Genomic DNA, 26,177 nt, shown 5'->3' with positions numbered 1-26,177 from the left:
ATGAACGGCTACGGCTCCCCCTACCTGTACATGGGCGGCCCGGTGTCGCAGCCGCCGCGGGCGCCCCTGCAGCGCACGCCCAAGTGCGCGCGTTGCCGCAACCACGGCGTGCTGTCCTGGCTCAAGGGCCACAAGCGCTACTGCCGCTTCAAGGACTGCACCTGTGAGAAGTGCATCCTCATCATCGAGCGGCAGCGGGTCATGGCAGCGCAGGTGGCGCTGCGCAGGCAGCAGGCCAACGAGAGCCTCGAGAGCCTCATCCCGGACTCCCTGCGCGCCCTGCCGGGACCCCCGCCGCCGGGGGACGCCGCCGCCGCCCCGCAGCCGCCGCCGACCTCGCAGCCTTCTCAGCCGCCGCCGCCGCCGCCGCCGCCGCCGCCGCGCCCCGCAGCCGAGTTGGCTGCGGCCGCCGCGCTGCGCTGGGCCGCCGAGTCCCAGCCCGGGGCGTTGCAGGCGCCCCTCGCCAAGCCAGGTACGAGAGTCTTGCGGTGCGGGAGCCGGGCGCGGCGCGTGGGCGAAAACTTGGGAGCGGCCGCCGCGGTCTGGCCCGGGAGGCCCCGAGGCAGGGGTTCGGGCCTTCCCTCCGAAGTCCCGCCAAGCCGGTTCACACTCTCCCGGCGCGGGCTAGTTTTCGGTGCGGACCCGGAGCAGGTAGAGCCCAGGCACGGGCCGGACAGGCGCGGCGCCGGCGAGCCAAACGGCGGGACCGTGCATTGGGCTTGCCAAATACCTTCCCCAGGTAAAAAGGGGGACGTGGCTGCTTCAGCCGGTAAATAAAGAGCTCGAAACAGGACCAAATTAAAACCCACGCGGGCACACACCCCATCGCGTGGCCCGGCTTTTCTGGCTGCGGGCTTAGGGGGCCTTGTCTTTGGAGGTTGGAACAGGTAGGTGCAGGTGACCAGTCTAGGCCAGGGCTTGGCTGAGTCCGAGCTGGGCTTGCTTCTCGGACTCCAAGGGACTGGAGCGGACCCGAAGCCTTTCCAGTAGCGCACGGTGGCTTCCAGCTTCTTGCAATTTGTTGAAGAAGCCTCATTTACAAGCCTAGTTAAAAAGAGCCGGAAACGTTCCCGAATTCGTAGCGGGGACCCAGAATCTGGCGCACCCAGCTTTTGCAGAGCTGCTCAAATCCTTTAAACACTGTTCCCCGGCCGCCCTCATCTGTGTCTCAGAACCTGACCTCCAATGGATAAGGACGCCTCTGCCCAGCCCTTTCCCAGTTTCTGGGCCCCATGCTGCTAAGCCAGGGATTTGGAGCAAAGGCTCTGTCACCTCCCCTTTCCTCTCTTGGGTGCTGTAAAGAGGATGGGTCTACCCAGTGTCCCGGAGGTGGTCATACGCCCCCACCCCACCTCCCCACTTCCGTTTCCTTCCTCCAGGCCTCAGTTGAGTGTCTTTGCTCCTGAAGCGTCTCTAGCTTGCTGTCCTGCCCAGCCCAAGTGCCGCTTTGATTTTAGGCTCTTCGATTTGAGTGGACGTGTGTTTGACGTTTCCCTTGGACTGGGACTGGGGCAAATATATACAGGAAAAAAGCCCATCTTCCTAGGAAGGGGAGTAGGGGCTGTGCTGGACTTGGGAGAGGGAAGGCCCTGGAAGTCCCAGCACCCTCCTGTAGGGAGAACGGATAGAGCTTATGACCACCCCACCGCCAAAAAAGACATCACCCCTGGCTTCTGGAGAGATGCTTTCAGGAGCACTGGACTGCTGGGTGCAGCTGGGGAAATACAGACTCACTCATTTTGGGGTGAGTTGGTAGGCAGCCTGGATGGCCCAGTTCGGCCATCCCCGTTGCTCAGTTATGATCTGCAGGCCTGAAGCTCTGAGAACATGTTATGTGAAGAGTTAAGACTGGGCGTTTTCTGGACAGAGGACAGTTTGCTGAACGTGGGTTTTGTGGACATTTAATCCAAAGTAGGTTGGGTATACTCCTGTCTCTGAGTAATGAGCCCCCCCCCCGCCCCTACTCGCTTTTGTCCCACCCAATCTCTTTGTATTTATAGATTCACCACAGAGGAAGAGGAGGTAGGGAGAAAGAAGATCCTTTTTGCTTTCCTCCTTTAAGTTAGGACAAGTTAGTAACTAGGAGAGCTTTGTCTTCTCGGTTCTAGAAGCAGATCCATGCCACTGACTCTGCTTAGCCTTTCCGTTTCCAGCTTCCTGGTCTTCATCTCCCCAGCACCAGAGCAGGAGTTGGAGTTTCTGGGGAGGGGGGTAGCATTTTGCAGGGGCCATCTGCCCGACGGCACCCCAAGGGCATTGGCTTCTGGAGTCTTTGTCCAGGAGATTCTTTCACATCCTGTGCTCTTCAAACCATCCCTTGGGATAGCCAAAGTTCAGGGTCTCTGAAGAGTCCCCAAACCAAAACAGCCAGGGTAGGAGGGGGAGGGAGAGCCAGCCGGAAGGGGGGAAGGAGGGCGGGGTAGCAGCTGTGGCAGTGTGCTGTGGGGGAATAAAAGAGGGAGACAGATTTCAACTGGAGAAACCAGACTTGGTGCTCTCTCTCTTACTTCATACCAATTATTCCGGGATAGCCTGAGCCTTCCAAGTTGAAAACAAATAATTGAAAAGGAGACTAGGATTTACCACAAGGAGAGGTCAGAGTGATGGCACAGGGGTGGGGGGGGGGGCGGTTGGTGAGCCATCAGGGACCAAAAGCTCAGTTTCCAGCTGGTCACACCACATACCTTGCACGTTCGTTTATACAACTTTTGTTCTCTTCTTTCAATTGGTTCAACCCCATAATTCCGTTCTTAAAAAAAAAAAAAAAAGCCAACCACCAATCCAGTGGTGGGAGGAGGCAGGAAAAGAACAGATAATTATTTGCCCTTAGGAAGTCTTGCACACAAGTGGATCGGTTCTATGCAGTGCTTTTTATGGAGAAAGGCTCTTTGGGGTTTAAGTTAGGGAAAACCGTCTAGATGTGATTGCTCTGGCTGTCTGTATTATACCTTTTTGCAATTATTCTTGTACTGTGTTTGTATGTAACATGCCATGCGCATTGAGAAGCACATCCGATACTCCTGTACGAGTAGCTCACTCCGGTTTAGAGAGGTAGGTGAAGGTCTGTTGGAATAGTACATCCACGTGTCCACACGGACAAGAAGCTCACAGACCATTAGGAATGTAAATATCTGCTGACACATGACCGAGATTTGTTTCTTTGTGCTACCGGTGTCAAAAACGCGCTTCGTTTTGCAAAGGGCCTCTTCAGTACACAGCTATGGAGACATAGGGTTTTTTTTGTTGTTGGATACAAACACAGGTGCACAAACTCAGGAATCTTTTTCCCTCTCCAGAAATCCTTGAGAAAAGCGCTGGCCTGAGAGAGAGAAGGGTACCTTTGCTGGGCACCCATTGGAGAAAACACACCCTGTTAGGGGAGTGACAGGTTAACCCCCCAGACTCGGTTTTGTTGCTCGAAGAAATCTTTCCCAAAATCCTGCATCAAATTCTTAGAAGGAATAGGGGTTATTTTATCTAACGGTGTAGTTCATGGAGCATTCCTTTCAATGTGGTGGTGGTTTTAAGGAGAAGTTTCATACCCTAATGTTATTAATTCTAGTTACGGATTGAAGCATTCTTTTTTCCTCCCTTGCTGCTTGATTATCGTCTATGGCTGGTCTGATATTATTAGATTTTGACTGAGCCCCAAATTCGAATTTAGGCTTCTTTATACCATTGACTCACTTATTTTCCTAAGTTCCCTCCTCACTCTCTCCCCTCCCCCCATGAAAATATCATGGGAAGTGTGAACATCTTTCAGCTCTTAGTGTGTCTGAGTCAGCAGCTTCAACCAGCCAAGCCAGCCTTTCAGGACGTGGGCTCAAGAGCTGAGGAAAGTTAAGGGTCACGACCAAGGTGAGGAGCTAAAGTTACATTCCTGTGTTCTCATCCCTCCCCCCAACCCCCGGCTTTCCTCTGGGAGTGTGTCCTTGGTCTCCTCCCCACTGTGCAAGGAAAGACCTGTAGTTATAGATTCTTCCTACATTTATCTACAAAATAAATATGCATACAAGTTCTTTAAAATGTTCTTAAAGGAAAAAAAGAAACAGAAAGCCAGCTTATTTGGTTAGGAATAGAAGAACAGGATCATATAGGAAAGTAGGAGCTCCTTTCCTGGGTGTTTCTCCTGAAAAGGAGCAAAGAGACTTACAGGGAAAGAAGTAAGGAGATTTTGGAAAACTGCCTTTATTTAATTTTACCTCCTGCGGGGCACCTCCTAGCAACTTAATGCAGACTCTGTGCTTTTCTGCCCCAGCTTGATTGGGTCCTGTCCAGTCTGCTTCCTAATTTTTAATTTTACTTTAATTTTTTTTTTTTTTTTAAGAGACAGAGGCACCTGCAAGTATGATTGTTACTGGATCACTGGTCCAGGCCAGAATGGAAAACCCTGGTGAATACAGGCTAGAAGCAAACGAAAAAAGCGGGGAAGACTTCAAAGTCATTCATGAAGGGTACCTATGAATTTTTTAAAACGGGGGTCTGGTTATTTAAGAAGGCCAGATTTGGGGCGAGGAACCCGACTCGCACGCAAGTTGCACTCTGAAACACAGAAACTAACCCAATGCAGAGGAAGGAGCGGTCCTGTACCAGTGGCCTCTTCCAAGCCCTTACTCCGGGGCCGGTTTAGGGGGTGCGAAGCGCGGGCTGTGCGCGCTGCCCCGGGAGCGCCGCAAGTGCGGGCGGTGGCCCCGGGCGCGGTCCGGGACTCGGGGAGCCCGCGGCGGCACCCGGGGCTGGGGCTTTCCTCTCCGAGGGCGGCGGTGCGGGAGGGCTAGGGAAGGCGTTTGCGCGGCGGCACTGGGCCGCCGTCCCCTTGCACCCGGTCCCGGGGAGACAGCGGGCGGCGGGTCGGGCGCCGCGGTCGGGTCCCTCCCCGCTCTCTCCCAGGCCGGCGCGCTGCAGGGTGGAGAAGCCGGCGGCCCCTCTGCGCCCTCCCCGCTGCCTCCCGAGCTCCGGTGGGGTGTCGGAGGTAGCACAAAAATGTGCAAATAGGCAAACACACACAAAAAAATAACATGTCAAATATCGCATGGGGCGTATTTCGACTAAAAAACCCTTGGTTATTCATCTGAAGTTCACATTTAACGGGGGGGACCTGCATGTCTGGAGGCCCCAGGCCGAGGCCGAACCCACCCAATCACCCCGCAGGGCGCCACTCCGGGTGGGGGTCGCTCCTGCGCGTCCACCAGCTTCTTTCTCTCCTCGGGGCCCCGAGCTTCCGTCTTGTGGCGCTGAGGACAGGGTTGGCAGGAAAAACGCGTCTGGGAGCGGCAGGTCCGCTGCCGCCCGGGAACGGTCCCCCCACCCCCACCCCAACACACTCCTCCGGGTTATAAATCTGGCCGATAGCCGCGCTCTCGACTTACACAACCAACTTTTCTTTTCCCTGATGGATGAACTCCCGGGTTTAAAAGATTACAGTAATCACAGGAGGACAGTGTAAATCGAATCTGATAGCAATAACTTTCGGGGAAGGTCAGGCTCAAGTGAAATGTTACCAAGCAACAGGCATTTTGTTTGCAAAATACAATCAAAGAGCATTGATGAGAAATTCTTTGCTGCAGCCAGTCAGCACTTTCTGCTAACAGCTTTACAGAGAGAAAGTGAGTAAATCTTCATAAATCAACGTCCCTGGAGGACTTGGAGCCCCTTTCTGGAACTGTTGCACTTCTTCCTGGGAGGGAGGAGCTCAGCAAAAATCTTTTGCCTCCTCCCTGCCTCCCTTTCTCCTCCCTTCCCCTCTTCCTCCCCTCTGGCTTTCCTCCTTTCTTTGGCTTTTTAACTTGTTCTGGCTTCTCAGGTCCCTGGATCTTCTTGTCTGGGGAGGAGATGAGGCAGTGGGCGGGGAACTGGGGTATGGACTGGGGACTGGGGAATGGGAGGGGGGGCTCAGGGCAGAGATCAAGGCCTGAGTAGTAACAGCTGGTGGTCACAGGTCCATCTACTGCCCGAGCACTGCAGACTCGGGTTCTCCAAGGAAACTAAGGGGAACCGGCAACAAAACTATGTGTAGTTTTTTTTCCATTTTATTTTATAATTAAATAGCTATAAAAATAAGCACAGTCAAGTGCTGAGTAACAGTGTTATGGAAAACTGAACATTCAGAAGGTCAGTTCTTTACTGAATCTCTAATCTCTCTCTCTCTCTCTCTTTTTATTGCAATGACTAGGCAGGCATACATTGTACAAAGCGGGGATTGGTATTCTGCCCTCCCCTTCACCGTTTATTACTTTTAGTTTATTACTTTTATTAGTTCAGGGATGAGTATTTGTTGCAAGCTTTGTCTCTCCAGGTGAATGTTTACAACAATGTGAACCCCGTGGATACAGCACAGTCTGCCCAGCTACCGGCCTTTTAGTTATTTGCTGCATTTCAGTGTAAGATGTGACCAACCGCATAGGTGACGGAAATTTTTACAGAAGATGAATCAGTAAACTGTAAGCCTCTCAGTGGCCGAGAGGCAAGGTTTTGATCAGCTCTGTGTAATCTTCCCTAATACAGTGCCTGGGAACATAGTAGGAGACTTAAGGTTTTTGTTAAATAGATGTATGAATGAGTAGACAGCTACATTAAAAAAATGCTGATTAATTTTTTTTTGAGAGAGAAAGAGAATCCCAAGCAGGCTCCTCCCTGTCAGGCCAGAGCCCTACGTAGGGCTCGAACTCACAAAACATGAGATCATGACCTGAGCCACCCAGGAGCCCCACTGGCCGCATTTTATAAGTACCAAATAAACAGGTAGATTTATAGGTAATTTTCCTCCTTCTTGAAAAGTGTTCCTGAGTCAACAAAGTTCAAAACTAAATTTTTGCAAGACATACAAAGTCCACTGTTGCAAGCCTTATTTCCTTAAGTTCTGCCCAATGTTCCCCCAAATATTGATCCCAAGGAACCATCCTGATTCCTTCACACTTTAGTAAGCTAGTGTTGTTAATGAATTTTGAAAAGCAAAGCATGACTGTCTATAGTTTTCACAGGATCCATACCACCCCCCCCCTACACACACACAGAAGAAAAGGAATGATTTTCCACCTACATTCATTCCCTGCTATACTTTAGATGTTCACCCATTCAGTTTTTCGTTTTTGTTTTTTTATGATGCAGCACTTCTAGTGTGAGATCAAAATAACACAAAATGTAAAAAAGTATGTTGGGCATTCTGATTGGGCATTGGTCTCTTCGAGAAGCCCTGTCCAGCCTAGGTTCCTTCCTTTTCTGTCATTGCTGTAAGACTGGTGTGCTTGGAAAATGACCCTTCAGGGAACAATTAGTTACAGGTGTGTCCCCCCTCCCCCAAGCTCAAGTCGACAGAACAAGGGGTACAATTCATGTTTCAAAATGTATGACATAATTTCAAAAGAAAAAGAAAAGTCCACTGACTTTTGCACTAGGAAACATCCCTCTCTATGCCAATGTTTTTGTGTTTTCATTCAAGATCTATTTTTGTTTTTGTAGCTATAATTGGATAGAATGGATAAATCCACCACGTTAGAGTCTGAAAGAGTCTCTCTCTATTTTTATGTGTATTGAGCAGAATGTTTATTTCCCGTACATGGTAGACTTCCCCAAATATTTGAAATGAATACCTAGGGTTTTTTTTTTTAAACATGTAACTACATTTTCATATTTAAAAAGTCCTCTAAAGGGGCGCCTGGGTGGCTCAGTCGGTTAAGCGTCCGACTTCAGCCAGGTCACGATCTCGCGGTCCGTGAGTTCGAGCCCTGCGTCAGGCTCTGGGCTGATGGCTCGGAGCCTGGAGCCTGTTTCCGATTCTGTGTCTCCCTCTCTCTCTGCCCCTCCCCCGTTCATGTTCTGTCTCTCTCTGTCCCAAAAATAAATAAAAAATGTTGAAAAAAAAATTTAAAAAGTCCTCTAAAGACTTTTTGCAAACTGTAGTTTTAGATTGGAAGTCACTTTTGTGTGACTATTCAGTTTCCCTCCCTAGTTATAGTCTGTAGCAAAAGGAAAAAAAAAGTCTTGGAGCTATCTTAAGGTTTATGTATTTTTTGAAGTTGGTAGCATTATCACGGATGGAAAAAAATTCCTTCTGAATTGAATATCTACTTCTTTTAAATACTTAAAGCTTAGTGAATGGTTTAGTTGAGGGGTGGCTAGGACTGATTTTTTTTTTTTTTTAATGTTTATTGTTGACAGAGAGACAGAGCATGAGCAGGGGAAGGGCAGAAAGAGAGGGAGACACAGAATACAAAGCAGGCTCCAGGCTCTGAGCTGTTAGCACAGAGCCTGAAGCAGGGCTGGAACTCACAAGTTGTGAGATCATGACCTGAGCTGATGTCAGACGCTCAACTGACTGAGCCACCCAGGCGCCCCTAGGACTAATTCTGTATCATGAAAAATATGACATGGAAGAATGAATAGAAAGATTTTTAAAATACCTGGATGTTTAAGCATTAGAAACAGCAGATTATAGGGTACCAGGGTGGCTCAGCCATTTAAGCCTCCGACTTCAGCTCAGGTCATGATCTTACGGCTTGTGGGTTCGAGCCCCACATCAGGCTCTGTGCTGACAGTTCAGAGCCTGGAGCCTGCTATGGATTCTGGGTCTCCCTCTCTTTCTGTCCCTCACTTGCTCATTCTCTGTCTCTCTCTCAATAATAAATAAACATTTTTAAAAAAAATAAAAAAAAAACCAGATTGTATCACTTTCAATAGGTAATTTGGAATATCAGACGAAATTGATTTCTTTCTCCTTTTTGAAGACGAGGTTTGGCTTTGTGTACCCCTATTACTAGGGGTAGACATGTTATCAGTTGGAGTATATTCTTACTCTCCATGTTCTAGGAATGAGGGTGTCAGTTTCAAAAAGAAAGAGGGTAGAGTGTTTGGGGACGATTTCCCTTTCCATTCCGTTGGTTAGCAGTGTCACTTTTCCGTATCTAGAAAGGCCTTTGTGTTTTAAGCCAACATGAACATTTTGCAAAGTTCGTTTAGGGAAAAAAAAAACCTAGAGATGTAAAGAAACACCTGTTATTAAGTTGTACTTTATCACGGGCCGCAAAACTCACCCTCTATAATTACTTGTGGAAGTCTGTATTTATAGAATAATTTACAGTACATCTGGGTAATTTACAATACATCTAGGTTAGGGACAACAGTACAACCAATTGTAGATACCACAGTGCCACAGGAGTGCAGGGACTCTCCATTCTGCCCTTGAGAAGTTACTGCTGGGTGAACAGAAGTGCCACAAAGTGAGAGCCTAGTCTTCCCTTGTCCACTTTTGAAACCCCAAGAGCCTTGGCTGTTGATAGGAATTCTGCTCACGCAATACTCAGGTGCATGAAGGCCATAGATGTGTCCCACACCTTGTTTCCTTCAATGGCTTCTGTCTTCCCTTTGAACAGGATATGAACAGTGCTGAGCCCAGTTACTTGGAACGTCCTGAATTTGTAGACTTGATTCCTGTGACATCCTGTTAGCTTTTTGTTTTTTATTATTTTTTATTTTTTTTATTTATTTTATTTTTTTTTTAATTTTTTTTCAACGTTTATTTATTTTTGGGACAGAGAGAGACAGAGCATGAACGGGGGAGGGGCAGAGAGAGAGGGAGACACAGAATCGGAAACAGGCTCCAGGCTCTGAGCCATCAGCCCAGAGCCTGACGCGGGGCTCGAACTCAGGGACCGCGAGATCGTGACCTGGCTGAAGTCGGACGCCTAACCGACTGCGCCACCCAGGTGCCCCTGTTTTTTATTTTTTGACCACTGGGCCGTAGCCCGGGCACTGAGCTGAGGAGGCTGACCGCCCAGAAACCTGAGAAGAGTGTCTGGATGAATCAGCAGGATCCACTCCCCCTGGCTGAGAAGGAACAGGAAGCAAGCACAGGCTGCTGGGGGCGTGTCACCACAGCAGGGGGACAGGGTGGCACAAGAAAATAAAGGAAGGGACTGTTGCAGTCTGGAGGTTCACAGTTGGTGAACGAGCTGGTACCCGTAGAAGATGCTACTGTGGCCTCTTCTGCAAGACAGGAAAATAGTTATAAAACTGGCATTTTGCGTTGTCAGATTTATAGTCCTGTCATCCAGTATCCAGTAGATTGGGGGGAAAAATACGTTTTCACAACGGCAGATAGGTCAGATGACCAGAACATCCTTCTTTAGCTCTCCTGTGACTGAACTTCGGCTCCTTGACTCACTTTCTTCTGGAGCCTGACGTGTTCTGTGGAGGACTGAATTTGGTGGTAGACCTCAAGACATTTTCCACAAATATTTTCAGCATTTGCAACTTATCCAGCATGGGAAAAATGATCTTTTTAAAAAAAAATTTTTTTAAAGTAAATTCTACCCTCAACGTGGGGCTTGAACACACTACCTAGAGATCAAGAGTCACATGCTTTGTGGACTGAGCCAGACAGGTGTCCTGAGAAAAATTGTCGTTTAAAAGAAGACGCTTGGGGCACCTGGGTGGCTCAGTCGGTTAAGCGTCCAACTTCCGTTCAAGTCACTATCTCGTAGTTCGTAGGTTCGAGCCCCGCATCGGGCTCTGTGCTGACAGCTCAGAGCCTGGAGCCTGCTTTGGATTCTGTGTCTCCCTCTCTGTCTGCCCTGCCCCAGCTTGTGCTCTGTCTCTGTCTCTCAAAGGTGAATAAATGTTAAAAAAAATTTTTTTTAAATCTCACCATCTCCTATACTGCTCTGATACTGTGTGTCCCATTCTTTCTCTTTTCTTATTGTGGTAAAATACACATAATGTGAGATTTAACTCTTTTAACCTTTTTTAGGGTTACAATGTAGTGACATTAAGTGCATTCATAATGTTGTGCAACCACACTAGTGTCCATTTCCAGAACTTTTTCATCTGAAATTGAAACCCTGTACCTATTAAACCATATGTCCCCATTTCCTCTTTTCCCTCTGGCCCTGGTAACGATTATTCTACTTTCTTTAAAAACTTTTTTTAAACATTTATTTATTTTTGAGACAGAGAGAGACAGAACATGAACGGGGGAGGGTCAGAGAGAGAAGAAGACACAGAATCCGAAGCAGGCTCCAGGCTCCGAGCTGTCAGCACAGATCCCGACGCGGGGCTTGAACTCACAGACCGCGAGATCACGACCTGAGCCGAAGTCGGACGCTTAACCGACTGAGCCACGCAGGCGCCCCTAAAAGTTTTGTTTTAATGTTTGTGTATTTTTTGAGAAAGAGAGACAGAGAGAGAGCAAGGAAGGGACAGAGACAGAGGGAGACCCAGAATCCAAAGCAGGCTCCAGGCTCTGAGCTGTCAGCACAGAGCCCCACAGGGGGCTTGAACTCAGGAGCCATCAGATCATGACTTGAACGGAAGTTGGATGCTCAGATCACGACCTGAGCCAAACGCGGATACTTAACCAACTGAATCACCCAGCCGCTCCCATTCTACTTTTTATCTCTGAATTTGTCTATTCCAGGTACCTCATATAAATGGAACCATAGAATATGTGTCCTTTTGTGACGGGCTTATTTCACTTAGTATATTTTCAAGGCTCATCCCCACACTAGCATGTGTCAGAATTACATTTTGAGACCGAATAATACTGCATTGTACGTATGCACCACATTTTATTTATCCATTCATCCTTCCGTGGACATTTGGGCTCCTTCCACCTTTGGGCTATGGCAGATTGTGCTACTATGAATGTTTGTGTACAGTAAGTATCATATTTGATACTAAGCAAGTTCTGTCTGGCTGTGTTTGCTTTTCTTCCTGCACATGCCTTTTATCTGCTCAGCTAGATCATAAGTTCCTCCAGTCAGGGACAAGTCTTATACTTCCTGGTATTTTTCACTCCCTTTTTTCTATGTCCCTCGGCGTCTTGCATATTACAGGGATACAAATACTTGATGCTGATAATGATAGGTAAGGAAAGCTAAAGTTAAATTAAAAAACCCTGCTTAGAGGCACATAGTATTTAAAACATTATTTAATATTTACCTGGGGAGTGTATTTGACTTGTTTTCCTAAGCTCCACGGGGCAGGGGCCAAAGTCCAATTGTGTGTTCAGTTCAGTGCAGAGCTGACATACTGTCCCTGTCCACTCATTTTCAAGGGTTTAATAATAGAGTAACTGCCAAAAGGCGTGCATGGGGTCATGAGTCAGGAAAGTTGACATAGGTCTCTCTGATTAGAATCTCTAGAAGCTTTTTTGTCCTTGTTTTTCTCTTTTGGATCAAGAACAAATACCACATTAACTCAGGAGAGGACATGTGGATCCCCTGTCCTGGGGAATTGCGAGAGGGAATATGTCAAATTCCTCTTGCAAAGATAGGTCTTCTGCACCTCCCCCCACCCCCCCAACCCGAGCTGTGCTCGAAAGCAGAGCTGGCATAATATATGTGGGCTGCAGATGATCCCCACATACAAACCTCACATTTTGTCTTAGAAAAAGCAGTAGTTTACTTAAAATGCAAATTGGGGATAAGTGAATTTGTACCAGATCAGTCATAGGACTGAAAGTTGTACCGATACAGTTTAAGCACATTTTAAAAGGTGCTCATTTATGCTTGGCGCATAGTTATTGCTCTGTTGAAGAACTCACCTTCTAGTTTTCCATTATGCTTGAAGTAAATCCCATATTAGAAGAATGTTCATAAATGGGCCTTTGTTTAAGGCTTTTAAAATAAACAACAACAAATAGAAGGAGATAGATTTTTTGACAGGGCTGTGATGAAATTTCACCGGCTGGCATTCTAAAGATAATCAGGTGTGCCCACAGAGAAAATGACAAGGAAGCTATTCAGGCCGGCCGTAGAAAACACAGGCAAACCGATTGTTTACAACCTGACAACTGGGTCATTAATAATTTTCATCTTTAGATCAGTTGCACTGGCTTTGAGTAGAGACAGCCAGTAAATGCTTTCAAAAGGATAAAAATCTACTTGCATATAGCGTGCTAATAAAGAATATGTTCTTTTATTATAGAGGCCTGTTGGCATGTCCAAAGCAAGCAAATCAGTCTTACCTACTCCTTTCTGCCTGCTTAGAAATCCTAGCCCTTTAGGGGGTAATATCTTAAGTCAAAATGTTAAAATTGCACCTGGTTTAAGTTCACAGCCAATCTCTGCTTTACCCAGGAAACTCCCCCCTCCCCACTCCTTTTAATATAATTCAAGAAGGTATCTTTAAATCCTTTCCATGAACCTTACTAATAAAACAGTTGGTGAAACATTTTTACCTCTTGCACTCTGTGGTCCTGGAGTTATGGGCGCACTGTTTCATTGATGGGTCATGACCCCTGTGCAGTTTGACAAAGCTCTCCAGCCATTTCCTTCTTTCCGTCATGCGACCTGCCTCGCTGTCCAGAATTCACAGCTGGTTTTGCCTTGCCTCTACTTCCAGTCTGTCAGTCCCTCCAGTGGCTTTTAAAGAAAGATTTCAATGCATCGTGGCTCCTTTCTTTCACTTTGGAAATGATATTGACTAATTATTGTACATGGTAACCTGATGAAATATACGACCAGTTCACAAGACACATGTACCACAAAATCTGCCTGTGGGAAATGGATTGAAAATATTAAAATTCCCTTCTATGGATCTAGGGGTCATGTACCAGGCGATGATGTCCGTAGAAGACTCCAGCCACCTCATTTGCAGAAAAGTAGCCAGAAGACAAACCCAAGCTCATTTTCCTATTCTTCCCTGTGCTGTTTTTATCCCTAAAACTACAGAGCGTCCCTATTTAGATGGTTACTGCTACGACAGCTGCATCTTTAACGGTTATAGGGATCACATCACTGTTCTGTGTTTAGGGCAAGGCTTCTCTGCACCTTCTTAGTCTGAGAATTCACTCCAATGTCTAGATTTTTATTTAGTCTTCCCTCCCCTCCATTTGCCAATGAGGTGGTTTGGATTTTTCTTAAAAGGCTTTCTGCACAGGAGTGTCTGGCTGGCTCAGTCATAGAGCATGTGACTCTTGATCTCAAGGTCATGAGTTCAAGCCTTTTTTTAGGAAGCAAGCAAGCAGGCAGGCAGGCTTTTAAGTGTGTTAGCAAACACCGAGCCGTGGTTCCCTTCCAAAATGCGTGTGTGGGGCTCTCTCCAATTGCTCCTCTCCATGCGCACCAGCAAAGGATTAACTTAGCTGTTCTCTGCTTTTCAGATCTGACTGAAGAACGACTGGGGGACAGCAGCTCGGCTGATAACACAGAGACCTTCAGCGACAAAGACGCCGACCAGAGGAGCTCCCCGGATGTGGCCAAAAGTAAGGGCTGCTTCACCCCCGAGAGCCCCGAGATCGTGTCGGTGGACGAAGGCGGCTACGCGGTCCAGAAAAACGGCGGGAACCCGGAGAGCCGCCCCGACAGCCCCAAGTACCACGCGGAGCAGAACCACCTGCTGATCGAGGGCCCCTCGGGGACCGTGTCCCTGCCCTTCAGCCTCAAAGCCAACAGACCGCCCCTGGAAGTGTTAAAAAAAATATTCCCCAACCAGAAGCCGACGGTGCTGGAGCTGATCCTGAAGGGCTGCGGGGGCGACTTGGTGAGCGCCGTGGAGGTCCTTCTGTCCAGCCGCTCGTCCGTCTCCGCGGCGGCAGACAGAACTGCGGCCGAGCCCGAGGGGCTGGTGCTGCCCTCCAACGGCCACATCTTCGAACACAGCCTGAGCTCCTACCCCATCTCCTCGTCCAAGTGGTCCGTGGGCTCGGCCTTCAGGGTCCCGGACACGCTGAGGTTTTCGGCCGACTCCAGTAACGTTGTCCCCAACCCCTTGGCGGTCCCCCTGCAGCACCCCTTCCCCCAGCCGCCCCGCTACCCGCTGATGCTGAGGAATACCTTGGCGAGGAACCAGTCCAGCCCCTTTTTGCCCAACGACGTCACCCTGTGGAACACGATGACGCTGCAGCAGCAGTACCAGCTGAGGTCCCAGTACGTGGGCCCCTTCCCCACTAACTCAGCCGGCGTCTTCCGGAGCTCGCCTGTCCTCCCCGCGCGCGCCCCCGAGGACCCCCGCATCTCCATCCCCGACGACGGCTGTCCGATCGTGGCCAAGCAGTCCATCTACACCGAGGACGACTACGACGAGCGGTCCGACTCCTCGGACTCCAGGATACTCAACACATCCTCTTAAAGGGCTTACCTGCCGGGTGGGGACCAGGTGACGTTTTCTGTGCATCTGCCCCTCCCCCACATCCCCCTCCCCCTCGCGAGGAGAGGTCACGACCTGTGTATACCCCCCTTTCCTTCTGTTTCACCAAGTGACTGTGCTTGATTCTATACCTTGGCAATAAAAAAAAAAAACACATAACTTATTTAATTTCTTGCACTTCATTGGAAAATGCCAAATAGCTCTACTCTGTGGCTTTAGTGCTGAATGTGTATTGTAAAAGAGAGTCTGATGCTAAGAATAGTCTTGGGAAAAGCCGGGTCCACTGGAAGATGTTATTTGGGGATGTAAGGCTAAAGGTCAGCCTCGTTCCTCAACTCAACCCGGAATGTCCGATAAAATAGTATACTTGAATGCAGTTTTGTGAAAGAGGATTCCTCAGGATATGTAAAGCCTAAAGGAAATGGTTTAGTTGCAAATGGACTCGGAACAGGGACCTTATATTCTTATGCTAAAAATCCTTCTTGCATATTTGAGAGAGACTGCACTTGAGAATAGAGTGAACTGCTCACATGCTTATTTAAGCTTGGACGGTTTTCAGAGACAAACTCCATTAAGAATTAATTCTTTTCACATGGCTGAATTGACACATGCGTCCTGTCGATGTAAACCCAAATCACAGCTGTGAACTGCATGAAATGTATTGTGAAATGAACACAAGATAAAGCTTTGTCAGGTTATTGTAGCATGCTGAGGGCTCTAGAAAAAAAAAATAAACTAAGGAGATGATCTTCGTTTATGTCATTTCTACTGGTGGAAAGAGCATCTGGAAAGATAGAAACTGGATGTAAAAGCCACTTGCTAGCACACGGATCAGGAATCAAGGTACCAGTGAAAGGGGGCACTCCTCGAGAAATATGGAGAATTTGTTGCTTAAGAATAGAGTTAAATTCAGCCCCTCCATCCATTCTTTGAATTCTTCAACTGATACTTGGCGAGAGCCTATTTTGTGTAAGAGAACGCTTTCTGTATGCAATTGTCCAACTTACCTGTCCACGAGTCCAAGATAAACAGGGATTATAATGGAGGATCCCATTCAAGAATAAGGTAACAATGAGTGGCGCCTGGGTGGCTCAGTCGGTTGGGCGTACGACTTCGGCTCAGGTCATGTTCTCACGGTCCATGGGTTCGAGCCCCACGTCTGGCTCTGTGCTGACAGCTCAGAGCCTGGAGCTTGCTTCTGATTCTGTGTCTCCCTCTCTCTGGCCCTCCCCTGCTCATGCTCCGTCTCACTCTCTCTCTCAAAAATAAATAAACATTAAAAAAAATTTTTTTTTTAAAAAAAAGAATAAAGTAACAATGAAACAATCTACCGTGTGGGGAATAAGTAAAGTACTCAGCCCCGGACCTGACGTAGAGAAAGCACTCGATAAATTACTACTGTTAATTAAGCTTGGTAGACTTTGCATTCTTGCTCGGGGGTTTTAAAAAGTGAGTTTTCCAACAATACTATCTGCTGGTGCCCACACAGATCACTTCTCTTGCTGTGTCCATTCTTCAAAGATAGTGAAAGCAAAGATGGCTGTTTAAGTCAGAAAATACACTTAGGAAGGTGGAAGAGAAAATAAGCAAATAAAAGCCTCTACATGACAAGGATGCAGAAAGGGCTCCCAATGCCAGAATAGGTCTGGAAGGGAGAGTGCTAATCCTCTTGGCCTGGGGGATAGGAGCTAATATCAGCTGCCGACCATCCTTGAATGGGTCCCAGGAGACAGAGATATTTAAAACTGAAAAAAACCCCAACTCATCTTTATTTCTGTAGGGCACTTTGGGGATGAGAATCTTTGATGGGGAAAAAAATTCCTTATATTAGCCGGACTAATGTGTATTTCAGTGACATAGTTACATACTAGGGTGTTTAAAAGTACATACTATTTGTTGTTAGGATTGTATTTAAACATTAGCGTATACATAAAGGAAGAAAGTAAGGGAGTGGAGAGCAAAATAATTTGCCCCTGATTCTAAAGACACATATCCAGGACGTTTCATGTGTTGTGATGGGCTAATGTCTAGACCTAACTAGGACAAATGTATTTTCCAAGGTATCTTCATCTCAAAAGCCAATCTGCATATATTTAACAAGCAGCAATGATAACAGATCCCCTGGGAGCCAAAGGTGCTACAAAATCTATCTTTCAGCTGTTACTTCTCCAGGTTGAATGGCCCAATTGAGCAAAACTCGCCTTAAGATATGGTGCCTTTACAGCATGTGATTTAACCTCCACAGATCATCAAAATCATGGACTTCTTTTGACAATGGCCAGCAAAATGGAATGATCTGTAAGGCAGCGAACTCAAAGGCTAGTGCAGGTATGTTTGATCCTCGATATAATCTTCTGGAGCAAGAAATATTTATTTTGGTGGGGCAAGCGTGGTCAGGGGGCTGATGGGAGAAACGGGTTAAGATCCTACATCCTGCTCCCAGCATTCCCTTTTGCTTCCTCTGTGATCCCGTCTGTGGGGCCCCCCTCTGGCGAAAGTGTCAGAACGTGTTAGATTCTAGCTCAACTCCCAGAGACTATCCTGCGAGGACATGTAGCAAAGCGGCACACATGGTTATTTTTTCACACGAGAGAGTAAAAATCAGCCAGCTCCTTCTGGCTAAATCCCGTGTGTCACACGACAAAATGACGGGGTGCTTGAAGGTAAACTTGGAGCTGAGTCAAGCCAGCCTTAGGGCAAGTTAGTCCACGTTAAACCAGGGTGCCTCTCTCTCCCCTTCTAGGGAGCATCTGCCAGCTGCTCGTCTTAAATGCTTTATTCATCTACGGTGTGAGTGTGGCTGGGGCAGTCTGTTCTATGGCATTTGTCTGTGGTCCACGCACCCCAGTGCTTACATTTCTAGTTTAGATTCTCAGGCTCTGCTTGTTGAGTTCGGAATCCCTGGCAGCATCAGCACCTACATTTTTGTCATCTTTCCCAGGTGATTTTTTTTTTAATTTTTAATGTTGATTTCTTTTTGAGATAGTGCACGAGCACACAAGTGGGAGAGCGGCAGAGAGAGAGGGAGACACGGAATCCGAAGCAGGCTCCGGGCTCCGAGCTGTCGGCACAGAGCCTGATGCAGAGCTCAAACCCATGAACCGTGACATCATGACCCGAGCTGAAGTCGAATGCTCAACCGACTGAGCTGAGCCACCCAGGTGCCCTGCCCTCCCCTGCTCCACCAGGTGATTCTTAAACTCACTAAGATTTGAGAACCACCTCCCTGTGCATCACACACATCTTTGGGTTTTCTTCTTAGATCCATGCCAAGCAAAAGAGCTGAAGGATAAAAACTCTCATGCTGGAGGCTTCTAAATACGTACATCCTCCACTCCTGTGTCCTTCTCTATGGCAACAGTAAATAAACGCCCACCTGTAAGCAGTCTTGGTACCTGCCCTACAGGTAGTTCAAGTAACTTCAGCGGCAGTGTTAACGTTTGAACCAAGTACACATTTGAGATCAGAAATGTCTGTGTTTGGAAACTTCTGATTGGCGAAGCACCAGATGTTAGCATAAGTGTGCCCTCCTTCCTATCAAGGGGAGCACCACTTAAAGCTCCTGAGATTTGCCAGTGCTGCTGACCCTTAAGGTATGCCATGATTCCAGGTTTCCTAATGACACCTGGAAATAAGCTTTGCCCTGGGGCTGGAGATTTGAGTTTTAAGAATCATCAAGAATCCCCTTCCCCCGCCCAGTTTTACGGAGATATAATTGACATACAACATTGTGTAAGTGTAAGGTGTATGAGGTGATGATTTGATATAGGTATTATTACAAAATGATCACCACAATAAGGTTAGTTAACACATTCATCACCTCACCTAATTATCCCTTTTTGGTGATGAGAACATTGAAGGTCTTTTCTCAGCAACTTTTTTTAATTACTCTTTTTAAATTTTTTTTTTCTTCAACGTTTTTATTTATTTTTGGGACAGACAGAGACAGAGCATGAACGGGGGAGGGGCAGAGAGAGAGGGAGACACAGAATCGGAAACAGGCTCCAGGCTCCGAGCCATCAGCCCAGAGCCTGACGCGGGGCTCGAACTCACGGACCGCGAGATCGTGACCTGGCTGAAGTCGGACGCTTAACCGACTGCGCCACCCAGGCGCCCCTAATTACTCTTTTTTAAAAAAGCTTTATTTATTTATTTTGCGAAAGAGAGCAAGGGAGTGGGAGTGCGTGTGCATGAGTGGGAGAGGGGCAAAGAGAGAGAATCCCAAGCAGGCTTCATGTTGTCGGTGCAGAGCCTGACGCAGGGCTCGAACCCATGAACTCTGAGATCACCATCTGAGCCGAAACCAAGAGTCAGAAACTTAATCGACTGAGCCACCCAGTTGCCCTTCTTCTCAGCAACTTTCGAGCATGAAATACGCAGCAGGCACAACGCCGCACATTGGATATCCAGAATTTACTCATCTTACGAGTGGAAGCCTGTACCCTTTGACTAACATCTCCCCGTTTCTCCCACCCCCATCCCCTGGCAACCATGATTCTACTCCTTGTTTCTGTGAGTTTGGTTTTTTTAGATTCCATGAGTAAGGGAGACCACACACTACTTGTCTTTTTGTGATTGCCTTGTCTCACTTAGTTTGTAACACTTGCTTTATCTGTTAATGTGTTGATGGACAGATTAGGTTTCCATCTAGGTTGTTTCCATGTCTTGGCTGTTGTGAATAATGTTCCCGTGAATACGGGGTGCAGATATCTCTTTGAGATATTGATTTCATTTTCTTCAGATGTATACTCAGAGTTGGCATTGCCATATCATTGGTCATATGATAGTTCTATTTTTAATTTTTTAAGCAGCTTCCATTCTGTTTTCCATAGTGGCTGCACCATTTTACATTCTCACCAATAGTGCACAAGGGCTCCCTTTCTCCTTATCCTGGCCAGCACTCAAGATCTCTTGTCTTTTTGATAACAGCCATTCTAACAGGTGTGAGGTGATGTCTTACTACGGAATACCAATCCTCTTGGTGAAGGGAAAAACAAAAGCAGTTGCACAGAAATTTTGAGCAGCAAGGCATTTCTTAGCCAGGTACGTGGCTGCGGTTGAAATTAATAGCAGAGAAACTGGGGAGGTGACGGGAAGGGGGCAGTGATTCTGAACCCCTGGTCCAGGCTGTTGCAATCAATCAAAGCCTTCTAAGAGCCTAAGAACATTTAAAATTTACGGAAAGAAATAGGACCAGAGGAAGTGGTAGGCCATGTAGCAGTTACGTATTTATGGGGTCTGCTCTTTAGGGACTCATCTTCCAAAGTCCCCAAGTTGCCCTATGGCTAGGTTGGTGGGAGGCAATGGGAAGGGGGGGCATCCTGGGAACATTTGTTGGGTGCCCAGGGAACAGGCGCTGACTGCATTTGATCTGACATATTTGAAAAATGAACTTGATTTCACTGCATACTGTTTCAGTGATTCATTCTTTTTATGTGCATTTACTCAGCAGAAGTGAGTTGAAAATGAGACGGATGCTAAATTTATATGTTAATTTTAATATTGAAGCTATCCTATACTTGAAGAATAAGATCAATGCTTCAATTTCATTCCTTAGGTGGTACTGAACGTTGTCATTACTGAGGGGAAAAAAAAATCATTTCCAAATGCATCCTCCCTGAATTCCAATCTCAGGGGACAGAGGAGTCTTGGGAGAGGCAATCTTGCCTCTTGCCGATGGTCCGTTCAGTGTCGTCCGTCAGTGTTCCCACAGTATCATTTACTATTTCAATGTGAAGTGTCAATAAAAAGGGTAGTGGTTTTCCTTACATCTCAATGGAGTTTATTTACCAACTGGATTCTGAGAGTTGGCGATGGTGGGGGTGGGGGTGCGGGGGGGGTGTGTTAGGCTGTGTTAAGAGTTTCATGTATCCCACGGGCAAAGCCACTGAGCTTAACCAAAAGTAAACTCATCAGTTGCAGGAAAATTATACCTCCGAATACTTGAGTCACTGCTTGGTTGTTGTAGACCACGACCTCATACTTGCACTGTGATTTAAGGGAAAGATTCCAAAGGTCTATGGAAGGTTCTTTGGGGGAGAGAAGGAACCTCTGTCTCCCGGCCAAACCTGGTGGAGTCAGATGTGGAATGGCTTCGATAGAGCCATAGGGTTGTTGAATGTGACTTGGCACCCAGGGCCTCCACGGGGTTACATGTGAGCTGTATCACCAGCAGACTCCGTACTGGCCTTGGTCTTCCTCATTGGGTTCTGCCTTCAGGGAGCCCCCGGTGACATTGGCTGCTGTGGGTGGTCATGCATTTTGTGTGTTGCACCAAGGGGCTTGGCCAAGAGAGCAAGCGGGGGCTCAGATCTGGAATGGGTGCTCTTTTCTGATTTGCCAGATGATCAGAGAGGGTGCTGTTTGGGGAGGCGCTTATTTCTACTTTGCACGAAGTTATGGTCCAGTGTAGCAGGCGCTCGGGGGGAAGGTAGGGAGAAGGGAAAAGAGTGAATGAGTTGCAAGAGAACAGCCTGAGCATTAAAAGGATTAGCTGTAGATATGCTATTAGCTGTAGATATGCTATTGATAGATCATTGCCCCCTCATCTCCTTCAGCCTGTTCCCTTAGACAAAATAGGATGTGGTTGGTTCACTTAAAGTTTGAAAGAAATCTCACTCACTGAATTTGAGACTAGAAAGGAAGATGTCAGGGAGGGAGGAGAACCAGCTTCTATTGAGCACCTACGGCTGGCATTGATCCGACCCCGGTACGTCGCTAAGGGCTGTCCCCACTCTGAAATCAGCCCAGGCCACCGGCAGCTGGGCAGTCAGATGTCATTTGGGGCTTCCTGAGTGGGCAGCAGTGTATGGAAAATAAAGCTGATGAGTGAACGAAAATGCCTACAACAAGCACTGATAGATGCACTTTCCTATCTTCAGAAGAGCTCTGTGAACCAGCCTGTCCGCGTATCTCCGACACAGTAAAATCCAAGGGTCACTACAGACCCTGATGCTTCGAGAAACTATGTATCTAATGTGGTTTACTATTAACGATATTATATGTAGGGTCTTAAAAGTTGCCAATTGGGCATGATGCATCCTTAACCCCCTATTACATAGAATATTTGATATACCAAAGATCTCTATATGTATGTCAAAAACATGTTCCAAAAATCTAGCTATAACTCCTAGAGAAAATTTGGTGAATCCAACATGATTTATTAAAATTAGCAATTCAGAGCACCTGTTAGATGTTATGAATCAGTTTAAGATATGTCTAGATCCAATCCAGATGCCAATTAACTTATTAAGTTTTTTTAATTTTAATTATATTTGTTTATTGAGAGAGAGAGAGAGAGAGCATGTCCATGTGAACAGGGGAGGGACAGAGAGAGATTCTCAAGCAGACTCCACACCCAGCCTTGAGCCCACCATGGGATGATCCCGTGACCCTGGGATCATGACCTGAGCTGAAATCAAGCATTGGATGCTCAACTGACTGAGCCACCCAGGTGCACCGCACCCCCACCCCCCGCAATTAATCTATTAAAAACAAATGCTACCCAGAATCCAGCATTTTCCGGAAATAGTTCGGAGTTAAGTGTGACTCAGGAACAATTATTCATAAAGTTCTTACTCTGTGCTAGCATTTTTATACATGATGATGAACATGTATTAAATCATGTTATCACTCAACAACCACAAGAGATTGTTAGTATTACTATTCCCCTTTCATAGATGAGGAAGCAAGGAAGTAACTTGTCCAAGGACCACTACCTTGAAGTGACAGACGTGGGTGGGGTTCAGACCTTTGGATTCATTTTATGGACTTAGAGTTCACGGATTTTAATTACAAAAAATGTATTTAGGGGCGCCTGGGTGGCTCAGTCGGTTTAGCGTCCGATTTCCACTTAGGTCATGGTCTCATGGCTTGTGAGTTTGAGCCCCGCGTTGGGCCCTGTGCTGACAGCTCAGAGCCTGAAGCCTGCTTCAAATTCTGTGTCTCCCTCTCTCTGCCCCTCCCCTGCTCGTGCTTTCTCTCTCTCTCAAAATAAATAAACATTAAATTAAAAAAAATGTATTTAAGTTGGCTCTATACTCAGCCTGGGGCTTGAACACACAACCTCCATATCAAAGAGTTGTATGCTCTACAGACTGAGCCAGCCAGGTGCCCCTAGGGCTCACAGGGGTTTTTAGAATTCTGTTTCCTTTCTTTGGCGAGCTCCCTGGTTTTCTCTGGAAATGCCTCCATCAGATCTGGGAAATGTGGCTGTGGCTGCAGATTCCTGGGTGTTGGAGCATCTGGAACCTTTCCTGTCCATCAGCCAGCCAGTCAAGTGCAGCTAGCTGTACAGACCGTGACCAGCCGTCTGCATTAATGAGTGTTCTTCTTAGCTCTGATGCCCCCTGGAGGTCAGTGGGAGTAAAACAAATGAAATCAGTGTTTTCCCTCTGCTCCTTGTGCTGAAGGAGGAAGAGGGGAGGGGGGAGGAAGAGGGAGACTCTCTGCGACAGAACAGGGCTCCCCCCACATTCGGTTGTGCAGTTAGGTCCATGGTCTGTGTAAGAGTTTGGGGTTGGTGCTGATAGCGTGTGGGGCCTCTGCTTGCTTCTTGACCAACAGCAATATCCACTACAGCTCCACCTGGGCAGGGGCGGGGGTGGGGGGAGGAGGATCAGAATATGTCATCCCAAATATGCCACTTTGGCATAAGGATTATTTTGAGCTGAAGGCAATTGAGAATCAACAGATGCAGGAAGAGTTCTCTGCTCTCCCCATATCTGCCTAAAAGCAGGGTATAAATTTCCCTTTGAAGAAGTTGCCTGCCTTGTACCAGTGAAAGAAGGGCAACTCTTATGACTGAAAGTAGGAAATCAATGCCAAGACGAGCTTGCAGAAAAACACCTTGCATAAACATAGCCCTTGTCTTCCGTTAGTTCCCCCCCCACCCACCATGTATTTCCTAGTCACTTCCCTGCAACTTACCACCTTTGAAACTGAAACCCTCTTTCCTTTTATTTTTTAATTTTGTTTTTTATTTTTTAAAATTTACATCCAGATTAGTTACCATATCGTGCCACGATGCTTTCAGGAGTAGATTCCTTAGTGCCTCTTTCCTTTTATAAAAAGGTGTGTAAGCCCCCAAGCCTAACCCCTTCTGTGAGATTCACCTCTTTTCTGTGAACTGACATGCATGTAAGCATTCATAAAAATTATGTGCCTTTTGTCCTTTTCATCTGCCTTTTGTTAGTTTAATTTGCAGACCTCCGGTCAAGGAACTTAAGAGGGTAGAGGAAAAGTTCTTCCTTCCTGACAGTGGACAGGGTCAGACAGTGAAGTCCACAGTAAGGAGGGAGGATTGTGCTTTCTGAGCGCCCTCTCAGGGGGGCAGGAGGAGACCTGGAATAACCCTCCCGAGCTCCACAGCACCACCAGCCCCCACCAGGACCTATGCGCACAATGAATGTTCCAAGGGCAGGATAGATGAGCAAACCTGTGCTCTGGGATTTCAAGAATCTGGCTGCAGTCCTTATGGCAGAGACGGTAATGCACCCATGGGCAGTAGGCCTGTTCCCCAGTGGATCGAAGGAAAGAGTGACCTGCCCACTGTCACCTGGACAGAAATAAGCTTGCTGGGGGAATGCCTGACCAGACAGCCAGTTCCAATGGTCTGGGGCTACACTTGCCCATGGGAGTGCCTCTGTGTGGGTGGGATTAAGTCTACTTCTTAATCCCACCTGGGAATTACCCTTAATTCAGTCAGGCATCTGACTCCTGATTTTGGCTCAGTTCATGATCTTGTAGTTCATGAGTTCGAGCCCTTCATCGGGCTCTTCACTGACAATGTGAAGCCTGCTTGGGGTTCTCTCTGCCCCTGGCCCCACTCCTCCCCTTCCCCCCTCTCTCTTTCAACATAAATAAATAAACTTAAAAAAAAAGTCTACTTCTTCCTTCACTGAGGCAGGAAGTGATTCACACTACAGAGCTTTGGTGACTCTTGCTCTGAGCCTAGTTGGCCCCAAAGACCTTTGTATTTCAGATTTCCTGGCCAACTGAGGCCAAAGAAAGAGCTCATTGATGAGCTAGGTCAGGTGCCAGATCCAGTATACCAGTTAAAATGGAATTTAAGATAAACAGTGAATAAATTTTTAGCCTGAGTATGTCCTGGGTAGTATTTGTATCAGTGTCCATGTGTGTGTGTGTACATATATATAGCATATATAGATATTTGTATATATATGTATATGGTATATCAGTATCTATTTATATATAAATATTTGCAGTATTTGTATCAGTATCTATGTTCATATATGTTCATATATATATATATACATAGTATAGACTATATATATATTTGTATATATATATGTATATGGTATATTTGTATAAATATCTATTTATATATAATATTTGCAGTATTTGTATCAGTATTTATGTTCATATATATTTATGTATGTATATATGTATATACATGGTATAGACTACAAGTATGTCCCAGGCAATATTACGTAAGTATTGCCTTAGACATTTTTATATTCTCCAATATAAGTATTACCTATACATATTTATACTAAAAATTATTCATTGTTTGCCTGAAGTCCAGTTGAACTGGGTGTCCTCTGTTTTTATTTGCTGAATCTGGTGACTTTACCAGGAGAACAATGCATTTGTGGCCTGCCTGTGGTCCTCTCTCTGCAGTCAAGGAAATGGGAGGGCTGAGGTCTTGGCTCAATGGACCGAAAGCCTCCTCCAGCCCTCAGATGTATTTTGTTTGACCCATATGGAGTTTTTGCTTTCATTTTCGACTGAGTGCCAACACTGAAAAATTGGGAGATCTCACATAGATGCCAGGTTTTTGGGCTTTTCTGGAAAAAGTGGGAGGTCTGGGAATATTGCATGGAAATGAACTTGTTACAGCCTGCCTTGGTCTCACTTCCTTGTGCCTGGTGCCTGTAGCTGCATTTGGGACCAACTCATTTAGTTTCCTAAATCTTGTCCTAGGTGGGGAGGATTTTTCTTTGGGCTCATCATCCCTGAGTGACTGTTGGCCCTGACCCAGCTGATCGGGGGTGTGGGGGCTCTGTCTCTCTGACCCTCCACTTTTGACCTGGTAACTTGCTTCTCAGAAGGGCTGAGGTGTAAGGTGGCCA

At 46.8% G+C, this 26,177-nt stretch overlaps 1 protein-coding gene across 1 annotated transcript; it reads left to right on the top strand.

Annotated features, from left to right (window-relative positions):
- Positions 1-15,167, top strand: DMRT3 (doublesex and mab-3 related transcription factor 3). Its single transcript, XM_030294478.1, has 2 exons — positions 1-472; positions 14,099-15,167. Exons 1-2 carry the CDS (start codon positions 1-3, stop codon positions 15,064-15,066), a joined length of 1,440 nt encoding a protein of 479 aa, XP_030150338.1. The 3' UTR covers positions 15,067-15,167.
- The last annotated feature ends 11,010 nt before the right edge of the window (positions 15,168-26,177 follow it).

Source organism: Lynx canadensis, chromosome D4 (assembly GCF_007474595.2).
Source record: "Lynx canadensis isolate LIC74 chromosome D4, mLynCan4.pri.v2, whole genome shotgun sequence".
In the NCBI taxonomy this organism is placed as follows: Eukaryota; Metazoa; Chordata; class Mammalia; order Carnivora; family Felidae; genus Lynx; species Lynx canadensis.
Note: the sequence above shows the minus strand (reverse complement) of the source record. Positions and strands in the feature narration are given on the sequence as shown.

Excerpts from the sequence above, each read along its gene's own strand:
- DMRT3 (XM_030294478.1), top strand. The coding sequence starts at position 1 with ATGAACGGCTACGGCTCCCCCTACCTGTACATGGGCGGCCCGGTGTCG. Across the intron at positions 473-14,098 it reads GGCGCCCCTCGCCAAGCCAG|ATCTGACTGAAGAACGACTG; the intron begins GTACGAGAGTCT and ends TCTGCTTTTCAG.